This window comes from Gobio gobio (genome assembly GCF_949357685.1).
Source record: "Gobio gobio genome assembly, chromosome: 7".
NCBI classification, from domain to species: domain Eukaryota; kingdom Metazoa; phylum Chordata; class Actinopteri; order Cypriniformes; family Gobionidae; genus Gobio; species Gobio gobio.
Genome location: NC_137103.1, coordinates 23,952,021 through 23,974,893, shown reverse-complemented (window position 1 = coordinate 23,974,893; position 22,873 = coordinate 23,952,021). Strand labels below are relative to the sequence as shown.

At 44.1% G+C, this 22,873-nt stretch overlaps 1 protein-coding gene across 1 annotated transcript in view; it reads left to right on the top strand.

Moving 5' to 3' along the window:
- The window catches only part of nck2a (NCK adaptor protein 2a), an 80,825-nt gene extending 67,607 nt beyond the window's left edge, over nucleotides 1-13,218 (top strand). Inside the window, exons 3-4 of the mRNA XM_079821031.1 lie at nucleotides 8,957-9,747; nucleotides 11,630-13,218. Coding sequence (XP_079677157.1) covers nucleotides 8,957-9,747; nucleotides 11,630-11,824 — 986 coding nt within the window. The 3' untranslated portion in view covers nucleotides 11,825-13,218. The remainder of the gene's footprint in view (nucleotides 1-8,956; nucleotides 9,748-11,629) is intronic.
- Nucleotides 13,219-22,873: the final 9,655 nt, after the last annotated feature.

Sequence of the window (22,873 nt, the reverse complement as noted above, 5' to 3'; positions counted from 1 at the left end):
ACAAACACTGGGATTTAGGAAGTGACTGAACCAGTGGAGTGCCTTTGATTGCATGTGCTAAGCTTTGTAAAAATGATTAAATTTATTGTTGAGGTACTTTGATTTAAAATCAGCGTGCAGGGCCTTCCTTCATTCATTCTAATTAAACATCTTAATTATATAATATGTTTCACAACACCAAAAGTAAGCATCTGAACAATCACTTGCCTTAAGTTCTTGATGATTTATTGTTTTGTTAAGATGGGAGCAATGGGAATTATGTAATTAAAAAATTGTCACTGTTTAAAAATGTATCTAGTGTTCAAGATCAGCGTGGCTCTAGGGGCTGACTCTGGACGTCAGGAGCCCCCTGCTGTCCATTAGCAAAATCCCCAATACTCTGTTACACTATACAGTTTAGACCTCAAAGTAAACATTGATATATTCTACTTTGTATTTGGAGATGTTCAGAGATGCTTTTTATGTAGTGTGTTCTCTTGCTTTGGTTTTTATTTATCCTAATAGTACAGAATCGTATTTGATATAACCGGCCAATATTTGTTTTACTAGTGCAAGTTATCCATCAGTTCTCTGCATGTGCCATCTCAGGACCTACATTTAGGCAAGACACTACAGGTGTGTGAGGATTAATGGATTTCTGGCTCCAGTGCATCCCAATTTCTGCCCTGCTCATGAGTTCTAGGCCAGAGTGTTTCCATTTCCGTGCTGCAGATGAAGAAAAATTATTCATGGGTACTGGTTGTGAATGTAACCTGGAAAGTTTGGAAAGAGAATATGGAAAACTTTAAAAGATATTGCATTCTGTTTTATTTAAGATACCATCCACACTGCACTGACCATTGTATTTTTATGCATTTCTAAATCATGCTTATCCCCGTCTATGCTTTTGTTCATTCCATATGTGATTACCAAGATTTAATGAGCTCTGAATAACATTTTGTTATTTTGTTAATGAGCTCTGAACAACGGGAAGCAGTGAATCGATAATGCCTCCTTTGCTGCAGGGGGTAGATACACTGAGAGGTTTAATAGCTACTGAAGTTGTTAAACGCAATGCTTTTTCCCCGTGCAGGTCCCTGTGACAGCCAATGAAATTGGAGTAGGCTATCATTCAGCTTTCATGAAAGCTGAATGTTACATTTTACCTGCTTCCTTTCCATTGTGTTCCATTGTGTGTGAGTGAATGCGTGTGCATTCCAGGCAGGTTCAGTGGAGAATTGTTAAAGCAGGTTAGGCAAGTGTTGAAATGAGACTCCTCATTCAGATTTAATCAGTTCATCCGCAGAAAAACATCCAGCTTGGGATAATGAACAGTAGAGATGGATCAACATAGTGGGAGTGACTTTTTAATTTGTGAAATTATTTGGAGTTATGATTACATTAGTATTCCCCATAATGTGAAACAAAGATAACAGGGGACCATTTACTGGTATACCAAGAGGAAGGTCATGAATATGCGGCATTGACCTTCTAAGTTAATTCTGCATTGGGAATTAATTCCCACTGAAAGGCCACAGGGGACCTTTGATTGGTGGTTGTCACGGATACCTATACTCAAACCCTCCCTCCATCCTGTTGAGCTCAAAACCTGTCACTCTTTGAAGATCAGAGGATCTCTCTAAAGAACTGTCAGCGTGCCCTCACACACACAAACGCTCACTTCCTCTTGGCACCTCTGAGTTCCAGAACTCACACTTACCATCATTCCACTTGCATCGCACAAGAGTTGTGCTGTGATTTGGCAGTTCCTAATAAACCATTCCAACAAGAGAACAAAAAGGTGAAAAGAATGTAACTCTGTGGTGCTAACAGCTCTGTTTGTTTGGGTATCCCCAACTAGCCCAATGCAGCAACATTAGCTTGACCGAAAAGACCTATCCTTTTAATAGAAGATGCTTGGCTGGTGCATACAGCTACTTTTAAGTGGCTGTCAAAAGAGAAAGATGCTTTGAAAGATGTGCCTCAAACCTCGATCCCTTGGGTTCTCCATCTGTTTGTCTAACCAGTGGCAGATATTTAAGTTAAAGATAGTTGGTTAGTTTCTTTCGTTATTAACTTTTGCTTTGTCTGCTGTGCAGTCCACAAAAGGATGTATCAAGGGTGACCTCAAACAGGCCCATGAGTAGCTTTATGAATCATAACATGACACATGGGACACCCTAGGGTCTTATGGACTTCAAAGAATAAAGTTCAGCATTTGAACAACCAACTGTGTTTACATTAAAACCACATTAAGGCATTTTAACCAAGAAATGCATTTGATTGTTCACACACACATTATCGCACAGCATGGGCACTCAGGGCATGCACCCACATTTTTCCTATATTTAATATTGACTTGGGACTAAAGTACTAGTACTTTTGATAAAATCTTGCTTTTTTATTTCCTTATATCAATTTGATCTTATTCCTTTGTCTGATCCTGTTGGGGGTTCTATCATCCACCGATATAAATAGAGAACTGGATTGCTCATGACGTCATAAAAAGTGAAGCCAACGTGCCGCCATATTGGTATTCTTTCACATTCTATTGAATTAATAGGAAATCATTAGCCTGACAAGCCAGACCCACATCAAGATGTTGGGTCTGGGAACTCACCATTGGCAGGGCTCAATCCGAGGGGCGGGATAAACGGTTGTCTTTCAAATTCCCTCTGCACGCAATAGGATAGCGCTACAACCAACCAGAGCAATGAAGAAGGTGAAGCGGAGCTAGTTGATAGATTAAACTTTTCTCATTTTAATGAGAAAACATTACCTAACGATTCAGCGTTTTGTTTTTTAAATCTGAAGTCTCCCTCTTACAACGCAAACGTCCTAAACATTACAGTAGTGATTATCAGATCAGCTGACGGACGGGACATTTGAATTCCAATTGTCAAAATAATTCTTATACACTTCTGAATACATATTTATGCTTAATAAGGCATGTGCATACAACATAATTTGCCATACAGTTCCGTACAATTCACTGTGATTTATGTAAATGTTATATAATTTTATTGGTATTAATATTTTATTAATATATAAATAACGCTTATTTCATAGGCAAACTGTCATGCTAGTAAAAAGACATACAATTCGAGGGTTTCCAAGATCTCTAAGAGTCTGAAGTGGATGTTGGTCAACAAAAAGATGATGCATGGTAAACGTTAGATTTTAATACATTTCAGTGCAATATAGTAATAGGGGATTGTATTGTAATATTCAAAAAAATGTCTGCTAATAATCCCAGATATATGTTTATGCTTAATATTTCCAGCATAATTACATTCATGAAGAAATTCAGTTACCTGTGTCAGCAGTGTGCAGTAGACCCATCTTAACAATTTCTATTTATCACTATTCCTGCCCGAAAAGACCATAAACATTACAGATTCAGTTATTCAATTAATGTACATACATATATCTGTGCGACTGATCCACTGCAAATTGGGTGATTTTTAGGTCAATGTTTTGGCTGTAAGTCAATGAGGTCCTCTGTCTGTAGGGAATCGTAAGATGGCTGCTCATACACTTCCGGTGGCTTCACCGCCTGCTGGCAGCTTAGAACGCGATGAGTAATCCAGTCATTATACAGATCAGTGGTTCTATCACTTTCTAAAATATCAACACTGCACTATGTGGATGTTGATGTGCTTTGATAGGAACAGTCTCCCTGTCTAAAAAAACATTCTTAATGTGCAAAATTGTATTTCCCTAATAGAGGCAAGACTCAATAAATGGCAAATGGAGCCTGCAGGTTTACTGTGGGTTAAGTTCCAAGCTAATCGCATAGATGGGGAGTTAATTGAATGAAGAGATATTTGGGTAATATTGTGGTATGGAGGTTAATGGACAGCACAATGGTAGGGGGGAACACCATTATTGCAGCTTTGATGGTTGGGTGATTTTTGCCTGTTAAGAAGTCAGTTTTATATCAGACAGAAGACCGTAAACCATAAGTGTAAAGGTTAAGGAGAAAGGGGTGATTGCTTTCTGGAAATGTTAGTTAATGGATGGTTATTTTGCCAACTTGTAAATGAAGAAAGCAAATGCAAAAAATAGGGCTTTGTGGGTGTACAGTTGTGTGAGTGCCTTTCTGGAATGGTGTATAAATATGCCTGTTAATATGAATGTGTCGGAACAGCCATAAGGGAGTTTTTGTTATTGTATTACTTGCAGTAGTTGAGATGTTGAGTAGTTGAGATGGACCAGATCGGCTATTTAAATCTGCTCAAATCAACAGCTTCATCCTTCTCTGGGACTTTGGAAAAGAGGTTTCACATTGTGTCACCTCAAAGACTACTTGCACTCAGTTTTCATAGATTTTCCTGTCTTCGTTCTCTTCCTTTTTTTAAGCCTTCTCAGGCGTTCCTCTCACGTATTTGTCACTGGTGGTGGGACGTGCTTCTATTTCTAGATTTCCCAAAAGGTCTCTTTTCTGTTTGTGTTGCTGTGTTCATTCCTTGTCAGCCCGAGCCTCAGAAGTACACACCACTATCAGCCAACACAGTCTCCGAGTTCTAGCATAGGGGGAAAGTTTCTGCTCCCTTTGAACTGGAAGATTGACTTTCAACTGTTCTTGTTTCAGTTCAGGTCACTCCCCCATCGTAGAGATTTGAATACTGTTACTACTCCAGACCGCAAGTCACTGTTTAGAGCACTGATGCTAACTGACACTTTAAACGTTAAAAACATTACTGACCAATCCTATCTTGGCAACTAATTACATCCATTATATCAGACAAGCGTTTGCTTGAGATCAAAGGATCTGCACGTCCGGATAGTTTAAACAGACTTTTCCTGAAATGATCTAAAAAACATTGTCATTGCCGGGGCATGTATAAAATTGACACAAGGAACTGAGAATTCTGTGAAACCCTCATTCCCAAATGAACATGTATAACATGTAATTAGTTAATTCATGTTAACTTCATATCACGATAGAGCATTGTTCTCACTTCAGAGTTGTCGGGTACTCAAGCCCATCCCTACCTTCCAGACTGCAAAGGGTTGATATATCTTACTTTAAAGTCAGGAATGGTTTCCGGTCAATTCTCACCTCAGAAAGCCTTTGGCAGAGGTATTTCCAGATTAATGTGCAGTGTGGTATGAGACTGACATCCCCAAGGGAATTACCTGTTAAGTGTACTTCAGTGGTCAAGGACCCAGGAGTTGAGGACTAATGGAAAATGGGGCTTCTTTTTTTGTCTTCACACGTATCTGTTAGTGCCTAGGCATGTGACGTGTGTGTGTGTGTGTGTGTGTGTGTGTGTGTGTGTGTGTGCGTGCGTGCGCGCAAGCACGCATGGATGAATGTGTGAAAGCTTTGCAGTTCATTTGATAGGCTCCTAGAGAAATGTGACAGACATCAAATGTTCTCTGTTATTCTGTGCATCATTACTTGCCAAACTGACTTCTTTCTCCTGTCAACTCACGTCAGGATGAATTTCTTTAGAGATTTTTCTCATCCTCCCCTTGCACCTTTCTCAGTCTCATCAGCTCCAGCATACTCCCCCTGCTGCCTGGGAGGCCCATTGCTTTTGAGACAGGGTTTGGAGTGGGCAGGCCTCAGCTCAATCTCCATGCCTCACTACACTATGTTCTAGTGTTGTCAAAAATATAAATATATTTCGATCTGTATTGATACTGAAAAATCTGAAACGGCCTTTTCTGCAGTATCGATACACCGATACCAGCTGTGCATTCTCGCTCTCTCTTCTCTGACAGCGACACAACCACCCACCCGCCTCCTCTCACTCACTCGTCTCATTCGCTCCGGTTATATAGTTGTAGAGTTGGCCCCAAATTGACTTCTTTTTTTGTGGTTTATTGCGCTTAAACAGTCAAATACATACACAATTATGTCAAAATATCCGTCTTGCAAAGTATTCAGGTAAATATAGTAGAGGTCGACCGATTGTGGATTTTACCGATACGATAACTAGGTTGGACCGCACTTGCCGATAACCGATTAATTGACCGATAGTTTTAAAATGAATACTGGATAAAAAAACATAATTAAAACAGTGCTGGACTTTGAAAATGGGCTAAATTAAAAACATATAAATATGAATATTAAAATGAGAAGTTCTAACATAACAAATTCTTCAGAAAATAATTTAAACATTAAAATATTACTGGTCAAATTTGTTCTTTACCTATAATCTAGAAACATGCATGTACATTTCATAGGTAACACCATGCAAGTCCCTATGCAACAAGGATGTATTAGCTTACATGAACTATAAGCATTATGCATATATTTTTACAGCATGTATTAATATGAGCAATACAATTGTACCTTGATCATTCATGTTAGTTCATTGTGCATTAACCAAGGTTAACAGATACAAATTCAAACAATTTAATGTTGAAATTAACATACTAACGATGAACAATACTTCCACAGCATTTATTAACCTTAGTCAATGTTACAAATGGAATCTTATTGTAGTGTTACCATTTCATACAAATCCAAACAGTCTGCTTTTTTAGAAGGCGATTATCTAATAAAAAACAAATGCGCTTATGCTTTGTTTATGTTTCTGTCGGCAGCATGATGATACAGTTTGCTTTCTCACATCACTAATTTTATATATGCAACATTTGGGTCGGACTTGCGTGTGTTTTTATCACATTGTTTTAACTGCTTGAGGTACTGCTATTAGCGTCCTCTCAGCCTCGTCGACAAACATACACACTGCTGTTATTTACCTGTTAATGCAGCATCTAGTCAAGAAATGAATTACTTTATAATGATTTGGCAACAAGTACTGTAGTGTTCTGTATTCATATCGCTTCGCTGGCATGTTTTAAATATCTGATGTGTCAGCGCTCTCTGTGCAGTTTGTGCTCTCCGTTCAGCGCGCAGCCTCACGTGATAATGTAAACAACACACGTGAGGTTTTTTTTTAGCCTCTAGAGGCCGCTCTCGTGCTATATCATGCCAACAGACCCTTCTCAGAGCTCTTGTACTGTGTAATGACAGCGCACCCGTCTCAGCCGCTCCAGCAATGGACGCAACATGGGAAAACTATCGGTGAGGATTTTTGCCGATAACCGATTGTTCCACCAATCAACTATCGGTCGACCTCTAAAATATAGTCAGTTTTGGAACATAAATAGTTGAGAGAAACATATGTTGTATAACGGTATATTTGATCCGTGCATATGCTCTTAAAGTGACATAAGCCTAATAATCCTACAGATATCTGTCATGTTAATCAAAGAACAAAAGACAGAGAAAATCACAAGCTGCTCTTTATTTCACTTGTAATCATGAATCTGTATTTTACAATGAAGACTATCCAGTGTTATTTTACATGAATTACTTTCATGTCTGAAGTAGGCCTATTTCTTACCTGAATACTAGACCCACTATTGTATTCTATTGTATTTATTTGAGCTATCGTTTGCAATTTGTTTATTTACTCTCTCTGTGTGTAAGCTATTGCAACTAAATTACCAAAATTGTCAAAAGAATTTTATGAAATAATAACAAATTATCTATATGGCTGTTTTCCCTGTGGTATCGAAAATGGTATCGTCGTATTGAAGATGGAGATTCCAGGATCGTGACAATACTACTATGTACTCTGAACGTGCACATGCACACACATGAAGCTTTTGATTATGTGGTGTACATGTCCACATGGGATCGGTAGAGGAGGCAATGGCAGATCTACTCTGTTACCTGGAAACAAGTGAGAGGGCTAATTTTTGGCTACCTGTCAAGACACTGAGATTCCAACCGGGGTCCTACTTAGGATACGGCAGGGTACCTGTCTGTTTCACTGGCATTTAGAGAATGAATGTATTGACATGTACAACGAAACACTCATTATAAAAACCAAACAACAAGGTTTTAAAATCGTATGGCTTTTCTCCAGTTTTGTAACCAAAACATGCACACATTGAATACGCAGCCAGAAAGCTGGTGAAGGTATTTATATGCAGAGCAAAATTGGAAAATGGGCAAAGACCTATGTGCGCTGATTTGGTTTTGCTAAAACAGTTTTTGACCTGTATTATATAAAAGAACACCAGATTTTAACCCTGCACATTGCCAGGTTATTAATAGGGATGACAATAAAATGCACAACATTTATTTTATATTTTAATTGTCATGGAAGCCGTATTTGAAGTGTGTGTCAGTACTTTTTGAATATTTCCAGCACATTTTAACATGACTATGATAATATTGATAACCGTCATTTGTCACTATAATCATGATATGAACTTTTCATAGCACTTCATCTCTATTAAACATAATCTGTTCAAGATTTTGCTAGTGCTGACAGTGTATGTTTTTATGATCTGCGCTCAAAGCATTGTCTGTTTCTTAGGTTACATGTTCCTTTGTTAGATAACCAGATCATAGTAATCCCATTTCTCTTTAAAGCTGAATTTGAGCAGCTTCAATCCTTAATCTCTCTTTTCTTCCACAGTTCCCAATGCACCCCCAGGACTCAAGTGTTTACTTTCCTTCTTGGCCTTTAACACAGCCTGCTCTGTCAGATCACTCGTCTTGAGTAGATCAGCTTCTATTTTCCCAGAAGTGGTGGCAATTTTCTATAATAGGAGAAAATGTAATGCTTTAAGAAATCAGGGAACTCAAGGATACTTGGCAGTCTGTGATTAGAGAGTAGGTATGGGAATTTAAAGGAGAAGTCTGTGATTTCTGCACCACTCATATCACCAACAGATTGGCAAATAAGTTTTGTCCCATTTGGCATTAAACCAATACATTTTCTTTTTGTCTTTGTGGGGCTCATTCATTCGAAAGAACCATGTCTTTCTGGTCACACTGAATGTGTATTGTTACGTTTGCAACCAGCAAGTACATTGCAATAGAAAGGCATGTCGTCTGTTTACGGTCATATCAATGATCTGTCTAGACTCAAATGAATCATGGCAGCTTTCTTCCAAATTTTCATTTCCTTACTGTTCTGCCTCTTTCTATTCTTCTCAGGTCTGGGAAAAACAAAAAGGAAGACCAGTGCTCGTGATCCATCTCCCACACCCAGCACAGAGGCCGAATACCCATCCAATGGCAGCGCAGGAGGAGGTGGAGGGAGCGGGGCCGAGCGGATCTATGACCTGAACATTCCCGCACAGGTGAAGTTCTCTTACGCAGCTGAGCGTGAAGATGAACTCAACCTCATTAAAGGGGAGAGGGTGGTTGTCATGGAGAAGTGCAGTGACGGCTGGTGGAGGGGTAGCCATGGTGGCCGAGTCGGTTGGTTTCCATCCAACTATGTCCAAGAGGAGGTGGGATACGCAGACCATGATGGGGTCTTTGGGGACACGTTGGGGGGCTTCCGGTCTTTGAAAGTGGGGCAAGGGGCGACGATGGCCAACGGCCGGCCGGGAGGCTCTGTGAGCTCTGTTCTGCATGTGGTCCAGACTCTGTACCCCTTCAGCTCAGTTACAGAGGAGGAACTGAACTTTGAGAAGGGTGAGACTATGGAGGTTTTGGAAAAGCCAGAGAATGACCCAGAGTGGTGGAGGTGTAAAAACACCCGCGGCATGGTCGGCCTTGTGCCCAAGAACTATGTGGTTGTGCTCAGTGATGGGCCAGTAGCAAAGGGCTTAGGGTCAAGTCATGGCTCACCTCACATCAGTCACACAGTGCCCTCACGTACAGGCAAATTCGCTGGAAAGGATTGGTACTATGGTAACGTGACACGGCACCAAGCAGAGTGTGCGCTTAATGAGAGAGGAGCGGAAGGGGACTTTCTGATACGGGACAGCGAGTCATCGGTAAGTTAAACTGATTCGCTCACATCTGTGCTATGCCAAACTACCTGTTGTAACAACCTTAAATGTAATTTATGGGAAAACAAAGTGTAAAAAAGCACCACTAGCCATCTGAACCGCACAGTGTGAACCAATTATTTGTGCGACCCACAGGATAGTGGATACGTTTACTTGCACAACCCACTGACTGTATTGTGTGACCACAGACCAATTTGGACAGTTCTGAATAAACCATGAAACTTGCGCAACTTATTTGAATTCCATCGAGAGTTTGACTTCCCATAGTATAGGGAATTGTATAGGGAACAGTATGACCAAAATCTTAATCATAAGAAATGTTTTATCTCCTATTACATATATATGGTCATGCAATATACAGTCATGGTCAAAAGTTTACATACACCTTGCAGAATCTGAAAAATGCTTATTTTAACAAAATAAGAGGGGTCATTCAAAATGTGTAATTTTTTATGTAGTACCGTTCTGAATGAGTTACTTTACATAAAATATGTTTACATGTAGTCCACAAGTAAAAAAAAGTAGCTGAATTTATACAAATTCCCCTGTTAATACTGCGTGTCGTTACCTGGATGATCCATGGCTGTTTGTTTTGTTTTGTGATGGTTGTTCTTGAGTTTCTTGTTTGTCCTGAACAGTTAAACTGCCCAATGTTCCTCAGAAAAATCCTCCAGGTCCTATAAATTCTTCAGTTTTCCTCGATCTTTTGCATATTTGAACCCTTTTCAGCAGTGACCATATGATTTTGAGATCCATCTTTTCACACTGAGGACAACTGAGGGACTCAAACACAACTACTAAAAAAGGTGCAAACATTCACTGATGCTTCGGAAGGAAACATGGGGGGGTTAGAATTTGAAGATCAAGGTACATTGTACTTAATTTGCCTTCTGGGAAACATGTATCTTCTATTGCTTCCAAAGGGCAGTACTAAATAAAAAATAAAAAAAGATATTTAAACAAAATATGAACAATGGACATCTTCATCCTGCTCAAATGTTTTCACCCCCTTCTCATAATGCATCAGTGATTTATTTGAACCTTTTTTTTTTAATAGTTGTGTTGAGTCCCTCAATTGCACTGTTTAATACTATTGCATACCCTTTTTCCTAATCTGGTGAAATACGTTATGAATAAAAAGTACTTTATTTCATTTCATATATATATATATATATATATATACACACACACACACACACACACACACACACACACACACACACACACACACACACACACACACACACACATGTAATTTGAATTCTATAGTAATACACAAAGTTGCAATATTTCTTGGCAACCAAAAGCCTACACCAGATGTGAGGGGATCGTAGCAACACAAAAAAATGAAATCACTCCAATTATAATCACCAAAGCTGTCTGAATGGTCCTTTCAACTACACCACAGTTGTATTATAACACATATTTCTGCATGTTGCATTTTTAAAATCATGCCAAAATCATGACCTTATGTAACTTAGTTATTCTAGTTCTTCTGTCTTCTAGTTTGTTGCTTTGTGCTCTCAAAACAATTGTAAATGATTACTATGCATATAATTTCTGAGTTATTAAAAAAATATTTAAAAAAAATAGCATTTCACATTAAAAAAGCTGGTCATCAGCTTTTCAGTGATAAGTGATTTAGGAAGGATGGAACTCACAAAGAATAATTAAAGAAGTTTATTATTATTATTAATTTCATTAAAGAAATCTTGATCAAATTCTATTGCCCAATAATGCTACATTCTGTTTTGGCTGTTATGTGACCTTATTTAGTTTAAATCAATGCTGCCATCTGGTGTGGAAAAGCAGCAGCAACAATGTCCCATCAATTGATCTCTCCGAATGTCTCTCTGTTGTTTTCCAGCCCAGTGATTTCTCCATTTCTCTGAAGGCTGTGGGGAAGAACAAGCACTTCAAGGTGCAGCTGCAGGACGGGGTGTACTGCATCGGTCAGCGGCGTTTTAGCAGTATAGATGAGCTTGTAGAGCACTACAAGAAAGCTCCCATCTTCACCAGTGAGCAAGGAGACAAACTCTACCTTGTCAAGCCCCTTGCCTGAATCTGGTTTTAACAGACATTACCTCTCCCCCCCACGCACCTCCGTGTCCTCCTTCTGTGTCTTTTTTTTTCTCTTCCTGCACACTCCTCTGACTTTACTGAACCCTTGACTGAGGGGATGAAGATAGGTTCCTTTCCCAAGCAACTTCAAGGACATTTCAGAGCCCTATATTGCCTCCACTATTGTACAGAGCAGTAGCAACTTTATCATTCTTTTAAAATGAGATGTCCATCTTCTATATTCATGTTCTCTTTTGTTTTTTAAAGTGATTTACAGCCACCTTGGAGGTTTTAGTAAAGACTGAGAATGCTATCCTTACTTAGAACTCTCTTGGCCTCTGGACAGCTGTTCTTCTGCTCTTCCTGCTGCTGGTTAATCCACAACCTCAGCCCACATTATACTGGTTTACATTTCTCTGCCCAAAAGAGCATTACCGTATGTACAATTGTAGCTCTACTGAATTCGTAGAGGAGAATAGATTCATGTGCATGGCTTAACCTTGATCCTTCAGAGCAGCTGGGCCATGTGAAGATTATGAGGAGTGTGATTTGGTTCCCAACAGATGGTTTGTCTCCATTCATCGAGCTCATCCAAAGGCCACGCAATATTTCTACGCGTTCACACTGGTTGAATCCAAATCCAAACCAAGTGTTGGAATGACAGTCAGATCTCACCCTGAAATAAAGCGGTGCTGTCTCATCCTCTGAGCCTTTGCAGACGCTGTTTTTGCATCTACAGTCCGTCCAGCATTCATGAAGGCAGTGTTTGGACTTCTCTGCTCTTACAATGCGAACATACACAGCTTTCCAGGTATTTCTCTTGGATCCGAGTCACTTCAGGGTTTCTTCAGAATCAGGGTACTTCATAAAGGGAGATCAATGCCGCAGATACGACAGGCGTTCAAAGAGACGGGGATAAAACAAGAGATTGTAGCTTAGTTTCTGTAGACCAGGAGATTTCGAATGTGTGTCCTTTCAACCGAATGTGCCACCCACTTCCAGTTCTGCTACTGTTGATGTCTTATTGCACCTCACCAACACGTCTTCTCTGCTCTCAGTAACACATAGTTGATTGTGAACACTAATTCAAGAGTAATAAAACAAAAATATGCTTTTATGTCCGTACTTTTGTCAATTACTCTGTCTGTTTACCAATAAGCGTGTTGGTCAAGGGGTTTTCAGATTTTTTTAAAAAAAAGAATCTATTTGTCTGAATGTTATTGAGCAATGTTATTTAATTCCTCTTTCCACTGTATGTACATATATATATATATATTAAAAAAAAGATATGGTGCATATATGAATCGTTTAGATCCAGCATTATGGTACTGTATTGAGGACAGTGTGGTGAGAATTGAAATACTTTTGTTCAATAAAAGTTTTGCAGAATAACGTAAAATGACCTTCTGCGCTGTTGCCTGTGCTTTCTTTTCTAATTTTCCCCCCCAGATATACTGATCTCTATGGTGCAGAGAATGACTGTATCAGTCCATGTTAAGAATATAAATATCACTGTTTAGAAAATCTGCATGTCATGTGTGCAGTTCACCAGTGGATGTCACCATTAGACAGCTCTAGAGTAAACCAGAAACAAAACAATGCATCTTTCCCAGTCTTTTCAGACCATATACCCGTTTTTATCTTTTAAGACCTATTCCATCTATCCTTGACAATAATGTCAAGCGCCTTCTTATCTAAGCATAGTAACAGCCATTATCATATTACCTTACTGTAATAAGCAAATACACCTTGTGGAATATTTGTGTCAGAAGAAATCTACTGACATACTGCAGGTCCTGGGACGTTTGTGCTACTGTTAAACTTTGCAATATGCACTTACACTCTGACTGCTTTGGGTTAGGAATATGTATTGGAGTTCAGAGACACTCACAGAGCTCAAGAGTGAATTCTGATTTATATGTGACGTCACAAATATTTAGCTACAGCTGCACAGCTCATCGCTCCATATTTATAGCCATTTCCAGTCACACTGACAAGCGTCTAAATATGGAATTGGCTATAAATATGGAGCGATGAGCTGTGCAGCTGTAGCATAATAGGCTAAAATGTCAGTTTAATTTTGTAATTGGTAAAAAATATATATAATTAGCAAATACGTTTTTTTTGTTTTTTTTACTGTGTGTTTCCAAAAATATATACTCACCTGCACTCTTTAAACGTCACATTATACCCCACATCTTTATTTTTGTGTTTAATGTTGTCTTTATTTTTGTTGGGGATTTTTTTAAATAATTAATTAACCAATGCTTTAAAAACATTAAAAAAAGATCATTAATATGGTCATGAACTGATTTGTGTTGTAATCTCTAAACGTTGAGCTGGGTATTAGCCAACTACCGATTGCTTTAGTAATGATATGTAAACAATGAATGTTATGCAAATATTGCTCGAGCAGACGAGCAATGATAAACCAGGTTTTATGCCCGAGATGCACCTTTTCAAAGCATCCGCAATCCCCTGATAAATCTTCACTCGGCTGTCGATGCAGAGAAAAGTGTGTGAGTGTTAATGTATTCCTTTAGCTGATGAATGTGTGTTTACGAGTTGAGAGACACTCACAGAGCTCAAGAGTGAATTCCTCTTTATACACGCTTGTTATTGTGACGTCACTGGAGTTGTCTCTTCATAATCGCAGTTGAATAGATTATGCTGTGGAGTTTCTCTATTCTTGTTGGTTTTATCTGTGACTTATTATTGCTTCGATTTTAGCAGTTTGTGTTGTTGGTTTATTTCGTAATGTTGGTTTATGTTGTAGCTACAAGTGTTTTTATTATTTGTTGAGTGTGTGCCTATTGATGTTGGCGGACTGGGGCAAAAAAGTGGCCCTGAACTTTCTGGCACAAAGTGGCTCATCACACCCGACCCGTCCCATACACAAATATCCCTCTGATATGCTGAGCACTGCTACGTTAACCCATTTGTGGCCAAATTTTTCTGAATGGTTTCATGCATATAGTCATGTTAATAGTGTCCTATGTGAACATGTTCTGCATTTATTTTCCCCAGGTTTTTTTTTTTTTTCTTGAAAATCGTATTTGAATGTGCCACAACTATAGTTGCCGGTGGGGAAATGTGTTGTATGCACCTCTTCAATGTCAAATTTGACTAGGATGAGAACATTTGGCATCTAACTCAAAATAACTGTTTTCAACAGATCAATCTTTATTCATAAACAAATTTATTGTGTATAAAAGTCGAAGAACATTCGATGCAAACTCAAAAAAGCTGCATCTAATAATCTGTTGAATATGAAAATACAACAAATACATTTGTCTTAAAGTGGCGGAACATAGTGCAGTTCAAAGTGCAGCCATTAAGTTGCCCTAACAGGGCATTGTGTATCAAAAAGTTAAATGAAAATAAATTTATATAATGACGAAAAATTACATCTATATATATATATATAAAAAAATAAATAAATAGTCCTATAGTATTCAATGGCTGACTGTAGTAGGTGATTTCATATAATAATGTAAATGTAAGCTCATTACTTGTCTGAATTTCCACATTATAATGGAATCGTTAGCTACTAGTCATAAAAAGAATTAGGGTCCTTGACCGATTAGAATGAAACGCATCCATTCCAAACTGGATGAAGGGTCCTCAATAATTTGGCCCTTACAAGACATAATATCATAAAATATGATATTTTTCCCTATCGAATTAAAGGGATAGTTCACCCAAAAATGAAAATTTGACATTTATCTGCTTACCCCCAGGCCATCCAAGGTGTAGGTGTCTTTGTTTCTTCAGTAGAACACAAATGGAGATTAACTTCAACTGTTGCTGTGTGTCACTCATAGAATGCATGTCAATGGGGTCTAATTCTATTAGGGTAAAAAAAACATGCACAGACAACTTCAAATTAATCCATGCGGCTCGTGACGACACATTTATGTCTTAAGACACGAAACGATCGGTTTTTGAGAGAAACCGAACAGTATTTATATAATTTTTTACCTCAAATACTACACCATGTCCAACAGCCCCGAAAGCGCAGCACTTCCGGGAAAGAAGGTCAATGTACACGATCTAGTGTAGAGACCTCACACACAGGAAGTGATGTCTCTACACTAGATCGTGTACATTGACCTTCTTTCCCGGAAGTGCTGCACTTTCGGGGCTGTTGGACATGGTGTTGTATTTAACCTCTTAACAAGCGCCCCATTTTTGTGGAATTTTTTGAAAACGATATACCCAAATGAAAATGTCTGCAGCTCTTAAACCCTATGGTCTATATTCATAAACCTGGTCTTATTTTAAACTAGACACTTGAAATATTGCTACCCAAGAGTCATAATAACTCAAAGTAATATGGGAACAGAGTAATATACATGTAAATATACATGTAAGTGACTCACGTTTTTTGTTTTTTGTTTTCAATTAGGGAAAAAAATATTATAATTTAATGTTAAGAGCCTGAAAATAACTTAAATATAAAACTGAATGTCTAATCATGTCATGATTCAAATATGAGGATGATTCTCTCAGTAATGTAGCTTCTGTGAGCTTTTATGTCAAGAAAAGTCTAGGCGTCATTTCAAAAAGGCCATTTATTTCAGAACATTTGCTATTGTAAAGAGTAGTTCTCTTACGAGAGGTTCTCTCGTATTGCGTAAGTTCCTTACGCTACGGGAAAGTATTCTTTCTTCGAGATTTCTGAAAAACCCAAAATTATCCTTAATTTTGTAACATTGTCAACGCAGTGCGGCAGCCTGGCAGACCATAGCAGGCTATTCCAGCGTGCTATTGGCTGCTCTGCTGGCAACTGCAGCAGCCTATCGGTGAGCCCGCGTGACGTGGCGACCAATGAGGGCGCATCGCGCCCACCTGGCTTCATTTGCCTACAGGTGGGGCGTGGCCACGTGTATATAAGCAGGGCTCACGGGCTGCATATTCGATTTTCTTTTCTTCAGCGAAGCCCTTCGCATCGCTGGATCTGGAACCCGCCGCCGTGACCGCGCAGACAAGCAAGCAGAGGACAGCGCCTGAGGAAGCCGGCAGCATCGCGCCACCTTCAGCCTTCCGTGCCTGCTCTGCTATCCGGCAGCCCCATATCCTTTTACGCTCAAAGTGTTGTCGCCGCTGCGTCACACTTTTCACAAAAAGAGCCGAGCGTTGATACAAATGTCTCGTTCCACCTGCGGCTCGTGTCACGCGCAGCTCAGCTCCGGGGACCGCCATGTGATCTGCGCTCTCTGCCTGGGCCGTGATCACGCCGCCGCCGCACTCCACGCTGGCGGATGCCAAGAGTGCGAAGAACTGACGATGTCGACCCTGCGGGCTCGACTCGTCCTGTTCGAAGATGATATCCCTCCAGTCCCTGCCACGCCGCGCAAGAAGAAGCGCCGCTCGCAGCGGACTCCGGAGCTCGCAGAGAGAAGCTCGCCGGAACCTTTCCCGCCCGCTTCACTCTCGCCTTCCCCGCCCCCACCCCAGGCCGCCATTTCTGTTGCCGCCTCCGGGGATGAGGCGGATGCGGCCGCGGAACGCGCCGACAGCTGCTCCATCATGGCTTCCGACAGCGAGGACTGGTCTTCCGCGTCCTCTTCAGTCCGGGGCTCCGGACGCTCTCGAGCGGGTGAGGACGCCGAACTCTTGCGCCTTCTCACCCGGGCTGTCGAGCAGCTAGGCCTCGAATGGGCCCCGCCCAAGGTGGCAGCGCCGAACCGACTTGACGGATGCTTCCTAAACAGTCGCCGCCGTGCGCCCACCTCCAGGACTGCACCCTTTTTGCCGGAGCTTCACGAGGAGCTCGCAAAGTCCTGGAATGCGCCATTCTCCGCGAGGGTCTCGTCTCAGGCTTCTTCGACGCTCTCACAAGTTGACGGCGCGGCCGAGAAAGGCTACAACGCTATCCCTCCGGTGGAAGAGGCGGTCGCAGCGCACCTTTGCCCGCCTTCTGGTTGGCGCTCAAAGGCTGCCCTCCCGTCTAAGGCCTGCAGAGTGACGTCATCGCTGATCGGCCGCGCTTTCGCTGCCTCCGGTCAAGCTGCGTCCGCTCTGCACTCTATGGCCGTGCTGCAAATCCTCCAAGCTAATCTCCTCCGCGACATGGACGAGAAATGCTGTGACGCTGAGTTAATCACGGATTTGCGAAGCGCGACGGATCTCTCCCTTCGCGCCACCAAGACCGCAGCACAGGCCCTCGGACGCTCTATGGCCTCCCTCACGGTAGCTGAGCGCCACCTCTGGCTCACGCTCGCGGACATGCGAGAAACAGAGCGCGCGGCCTTCCTAAACGCCCCGCTCTCTCCGTCTGGGCTTTTCGGACCAGCGGTCAAGGGGATCGTCGACCGTTTCTCCGAAGTGCAGAAAACGACGCAGGCCATGAACCTTTTCCTGCCTCGACGCCCCGGCGCTAGCAATAGCTCCGCTGCTCGCCGTCCTCGTGACCAGCCAGCAACGAGCTCCGCGCAGCGCCCAGCGCGGCCCCCTTCGTCTCAGAGAAGACCGAGCGGCCGCCCCAGATCGCGCTCTTCCAGCCGTGGTAAGCCGCCTCCACCTCGGGGCCCCCGGCCTAGGATCACGCTGAAGCCCGAGCCTCCAAAGTCCTCCTAGCAAGAGGCGAGAAACGACGGTTAAGTCCCGCCGCGGCCGGACCACCGTCAAAACTCTTTTTCCTGTCAGCCCCCACCACTGTGGCTGCTGCAGATGGATTTCACGCAGCCAACGAGCCGGCAAAAATGCCTTCTCGCCTGTCAACAACCGCCGTTTTTACGGCGAACCAGAGAAATCACAAAAGTTGCATTATTTCTGGTCGCACGGCTCGCGCCGTATGTGTTTCAAATGCAGTAAATGTGCCCACTTTTCTGTGTTCACCCCTGCACACAAGCACTATAAACCCTGTGTCCCCCACTCACATAAAGCGGCCACCGGCCGCTCGAGTGCTAGAGTTAGGTCACGTGTCCGCTTGTTTGCGTCCACGACTAACCACCACACGCGCTGTCACACAGCCACTCTTAACCGGTCATGTTCCACGCGTAAGAGTTGTGCCCGCTCAAACGCGCTCACACATTTTCGCGAACATTATGCCTCAGGCGCCACGCGCCACGCCACACACCATTTATTTTCCGCCCAGGGTGGCCGGAGCGATGAGTGTAGGGCCGCACACAAGCCACTCCCCGCTCGAAGCGGCAGAGATGCAGTGTGTAGGGCGGCCAGCCATCGCGAGCGATCGGCTGGCCCACAGCACAGAGAGCGCGCGCACTGCGCCCGCCCCTCCTATACGGGCCGTCAAACCCGCGAAGCGCGGCGTTTCGAGCCCGGAGGCCGTTCTATCCCGTGTGGCGCACGCGAGAGCGTGGGAAGCCATTCCAGGTGTATCAGAATGGGTGCTGAAAACAGTGAAGCACGGCTACACTCTGCAGTTCGCTCGCCGCCCTCCGCGCTTCTGTGCGCGTACAGAGACGAGAGTGAGCGAGGAAGTAGCACATCTACTTCGAGCAGAAATAGCCACGCTGCTGTGCAAAGGGGCTATAGAACCGGTTCCCCACTCTATGAGCGAGTCAGGCTTTTACAGCCGGTATTTTCTCGTGCCAAAAAGGGATGGGTCGCTCAGACCGATTCTGGATCTGAGGCGTCTGAACAAAGCTCTTATGAAAAGATCGTTCAAGATGCTCACGACCAAGCAGATCCTCGCGCATATTCGCCCGAGAGACTGGCTAATCTCCCTAGATTTGAAAGATGCATATTTTCAAATCAAGATAACGCCGCGTCACAGGCCATTCTTACGATTCGCCTTCGACGGCCAGGCTTATCAATACACCGTCCTTCCGTTCGGCCTGTCACTAGCACCCCGTACATTTACGAAGTGCATGGACGCGGCCCTCGCTCCTCTGAGAAATCGAGGGATGCGAGTATTGAACTATCTGGACGATTGGCTCATCCTGGCGCAGTCGGAGGCCGAGCTCCTCGCCCACAGGGCAATGCTGCTCAGCCATCTGGACAGCCTAGGGCTCACGGTCAATTGGACCAAGAGCTCATTAGTGCCCACGCAATCAACCTCATTTCTGGGTTTGAATCTGGACACTGTGGCAATGTCAGCCCGCCTGTCACCCCATCGCGCGCGCCAAGTTCGGCGCATGGCTGCGTATTTTCGGCCAGGCAAAATCGCACCTCTCAAGCTGTTTCAGAGGATGCTGGGACGTATGGCCTCAGCTGCAGCTGTGCTCCAGCTGGGCTTAATGCGCATGCGCCCGCTGCAATGCTGGTTAAACGCCCGAGTGCCTCACAGGGCCTGGGCGTCCGGTGGCTTCAGGATCAGAGTGACTCAGGGCTGCGTGTCAGCCCTAGAGCCCTGGTTAGTAGCCGACTGGTACCAGAGGGGAGTGACGATGGGAGCCATCTCACACCGCAAGGTCATCTCGACGGACGCCTCCACCACGGGTTGGGGCGCCGTTTTCGAGGGCAGATCAGCCTCGGGCCTTTGGTCGAGCGAGGAAAAACTCCTACACATAAACTGTTTGGAGATGATAGCGGTAGAGAACGCGCTCAAGCAGTTTCTCCCGCTTATACGAGGACACCATGTGTTAGTCCGGTCGGACAACACCACAGTGGTGTCCTACGTGAACCGGCAGGGCGGTGTCAGGTCCAGAGGTCTGGGCAATCTGACAGAACGCCTGCTCGTGTGGGCACACAGCTCGCTGCGCTCGTTGAGAGCTGCGCACGTGCCGGGCCACCTCAATGTGGGCCCGGACAAGCTGTCCAGGGGCCTCATTCTCCCAGGAGAATGGTCCCTGCACCCCCAGACAGTCCAGCTGGTATGGCGCCTGTTCGGCAGAGCGGAGCTCGACCTCTTTGCAACAAAAGAGAACGCCCGCTGCCCGACGTTTCTGTCCAAAAGCGAGGATGCGCTGTCCCAAACTTGGCCCAGCCTCCCGCTGTATGCTTTCCCGCCGATCTCCCTATTGCCCCAGGTCATAGCGAAAATCAGGGAAACGCGCCGTCCGGTGCTCCTTATAGCACCGCGCTGGGAGAACCAGATTTGGTACCCAGAGCTGGTGAAGCTGTCGCACTCACCCCCCTGGCCAGTTCCGCTGAGAGCAGACCTTCTCTCTCAAGCAGGAGGCTCAGTTTGGCATCCCCATCCAGAGCGATGGTCTCTGCATGTATGGGTGACCAACGGATACCCGTTGACCTGCCCGAAGGGGTTATGAACACGATTTCACACTCTAGAGCCCCCTCGACGAGGCGGTTATATAGTTCTAAGTGGTCGGTGTTCACTGAGTGGTGTGTTTCCAAGGGATTGGACCCACAGCAATGTGGGGTCCAGCGGGTGCTCTCCTTCCTCCAAGAGCTTTTGGAATTGGGCAGGTCCCCTTCCACGCTCAAAGTGTATGTGGCGGCTATAGCAGCGTTCGCTCAGACGACGCTAGGTAGCACGCTAGGAAGGAACGAGCTCATCGTCCGTTTCCTCAGAGGAGCCAGACGGATGAATCCCCCGCGGCCCCCGTCGGTTCCTATATGGGATCTGGCCTTGGTCCTAGAGGCCCTGAAGGCTCATCCCTTTGAACCGCTCGAGACTGTGGAACCAAGGTTCCTTTCGCTGAAAACCACGTTTCTGATAGCTCTGGCTTCAGTGAAACGCGTGGGGGATCTACACGCGCTCTCAGTGAGCCCGACGTGTATGGAGTTCGGTCCTAATGACTCTAAGGTCATTCTCAGACCGAGGCATGGTTATGTCCCCAAAGCGATCGGCACTCCCTTCAGGGCGCAGATTATCTCCCTCTCGGCTCTGCCAGCATCCGATGAGGGGGACGGTGGCAATTTCCTCTGCCCTGTCAGGGCATTGAGGGTTTATGTCACACGCTCCGCCGCCTTCAGGCGTTCTGAGCAGCTATTTGTTTCGTTTGGTGGGCGCACTAAAGGTCTCGCCTCCTCGAAACAGACCCTGTCCAGGTGGATAGTGGTCGCGATTGCAACTGCATACGCTTCCAAACACCTGCAGTGCCCGCTAGGTGTCAGAGCACACTCCACCAGAGGCATGGCCTCTTCGTGGGCTTGGGCCAGAGGGATTTCCATCCACGATATCTGTATGGCGGCAGGCTGGGCCTCCCCGTCTACGTTCGTGAGATTTTACAATCTGGAAGTTCCTGCCTTACAGGCGAAAGTGTTATCAGTTCAATAGGGCCGTTGGTTCTGCCCAGTGATTCTGCGCAGACATAGCTCACATACTGGTAGTAAGTTCGGTACTAGGCTCATGTGAATTTGAAGGAGACCGGCGGTGCCGTTCCCTCATTTACGAGACGAGCTGTTGTGAGTTTGAAGGTGACCGGCGGTGCCGTTACCTCACTCATATAACAAGATATTGTGAATTTGAAGGCGACCGGCGTTGCCGCTCCCTCATTCATGAGACAAGGTGTGGTGAATTTGAAGGAGACCGGCAGGTGCCGTTCCCTCATTCATGGGACAGGGTGTTGTAAACACCCGTCGTAAACCACCCGTCAGTTCGAATGAAGTGTCTGTATATGTGGTGGCCCGTTTTTTCTTTACCGGCCACCCTGCCCGAGCAGTGTTATGGTCCCCGGTTCCCTGGGATACATATGCTGTATGCGAGGCGCGCACGGCGTTGACAATATGTTCCCGTAGCGTAAGGAACTTACGCAATACGAGAGAACCTCTCGTAAGAGAACGATACTCGGTTACTTAACGTAACCTCGGTTCTCTCTAGAAGAGGGAACGAGTATTGCGTTCCTTGCCGTGCGCCCCGCTGGCTTTTACGCTTCAGAACTAAGAAAACCGAATATGCAGCCCGTGAGCCCTGCTTATATACACGTGGCCACGCCCCACCTGTAGGCAAATGAAGCCAGGTGGGCGCGAAGCGCCCTCATTGGTCGCCACGTCACGCGGGCTCACCGATAGGCTGCTGCAGTTGCCAGCAGAGCAGCCAATAGCACGCTGGAATAGCCTGCTATGGTCTGCCAGGCTGCCGCACTGCGTTGACAATGTTACAAAATTAAGGATAATTTTGGGTTTTTCAGAAATCTCGAAGAAAGAATACTTTCCCGTAGCGTAAGGAACTTACGCA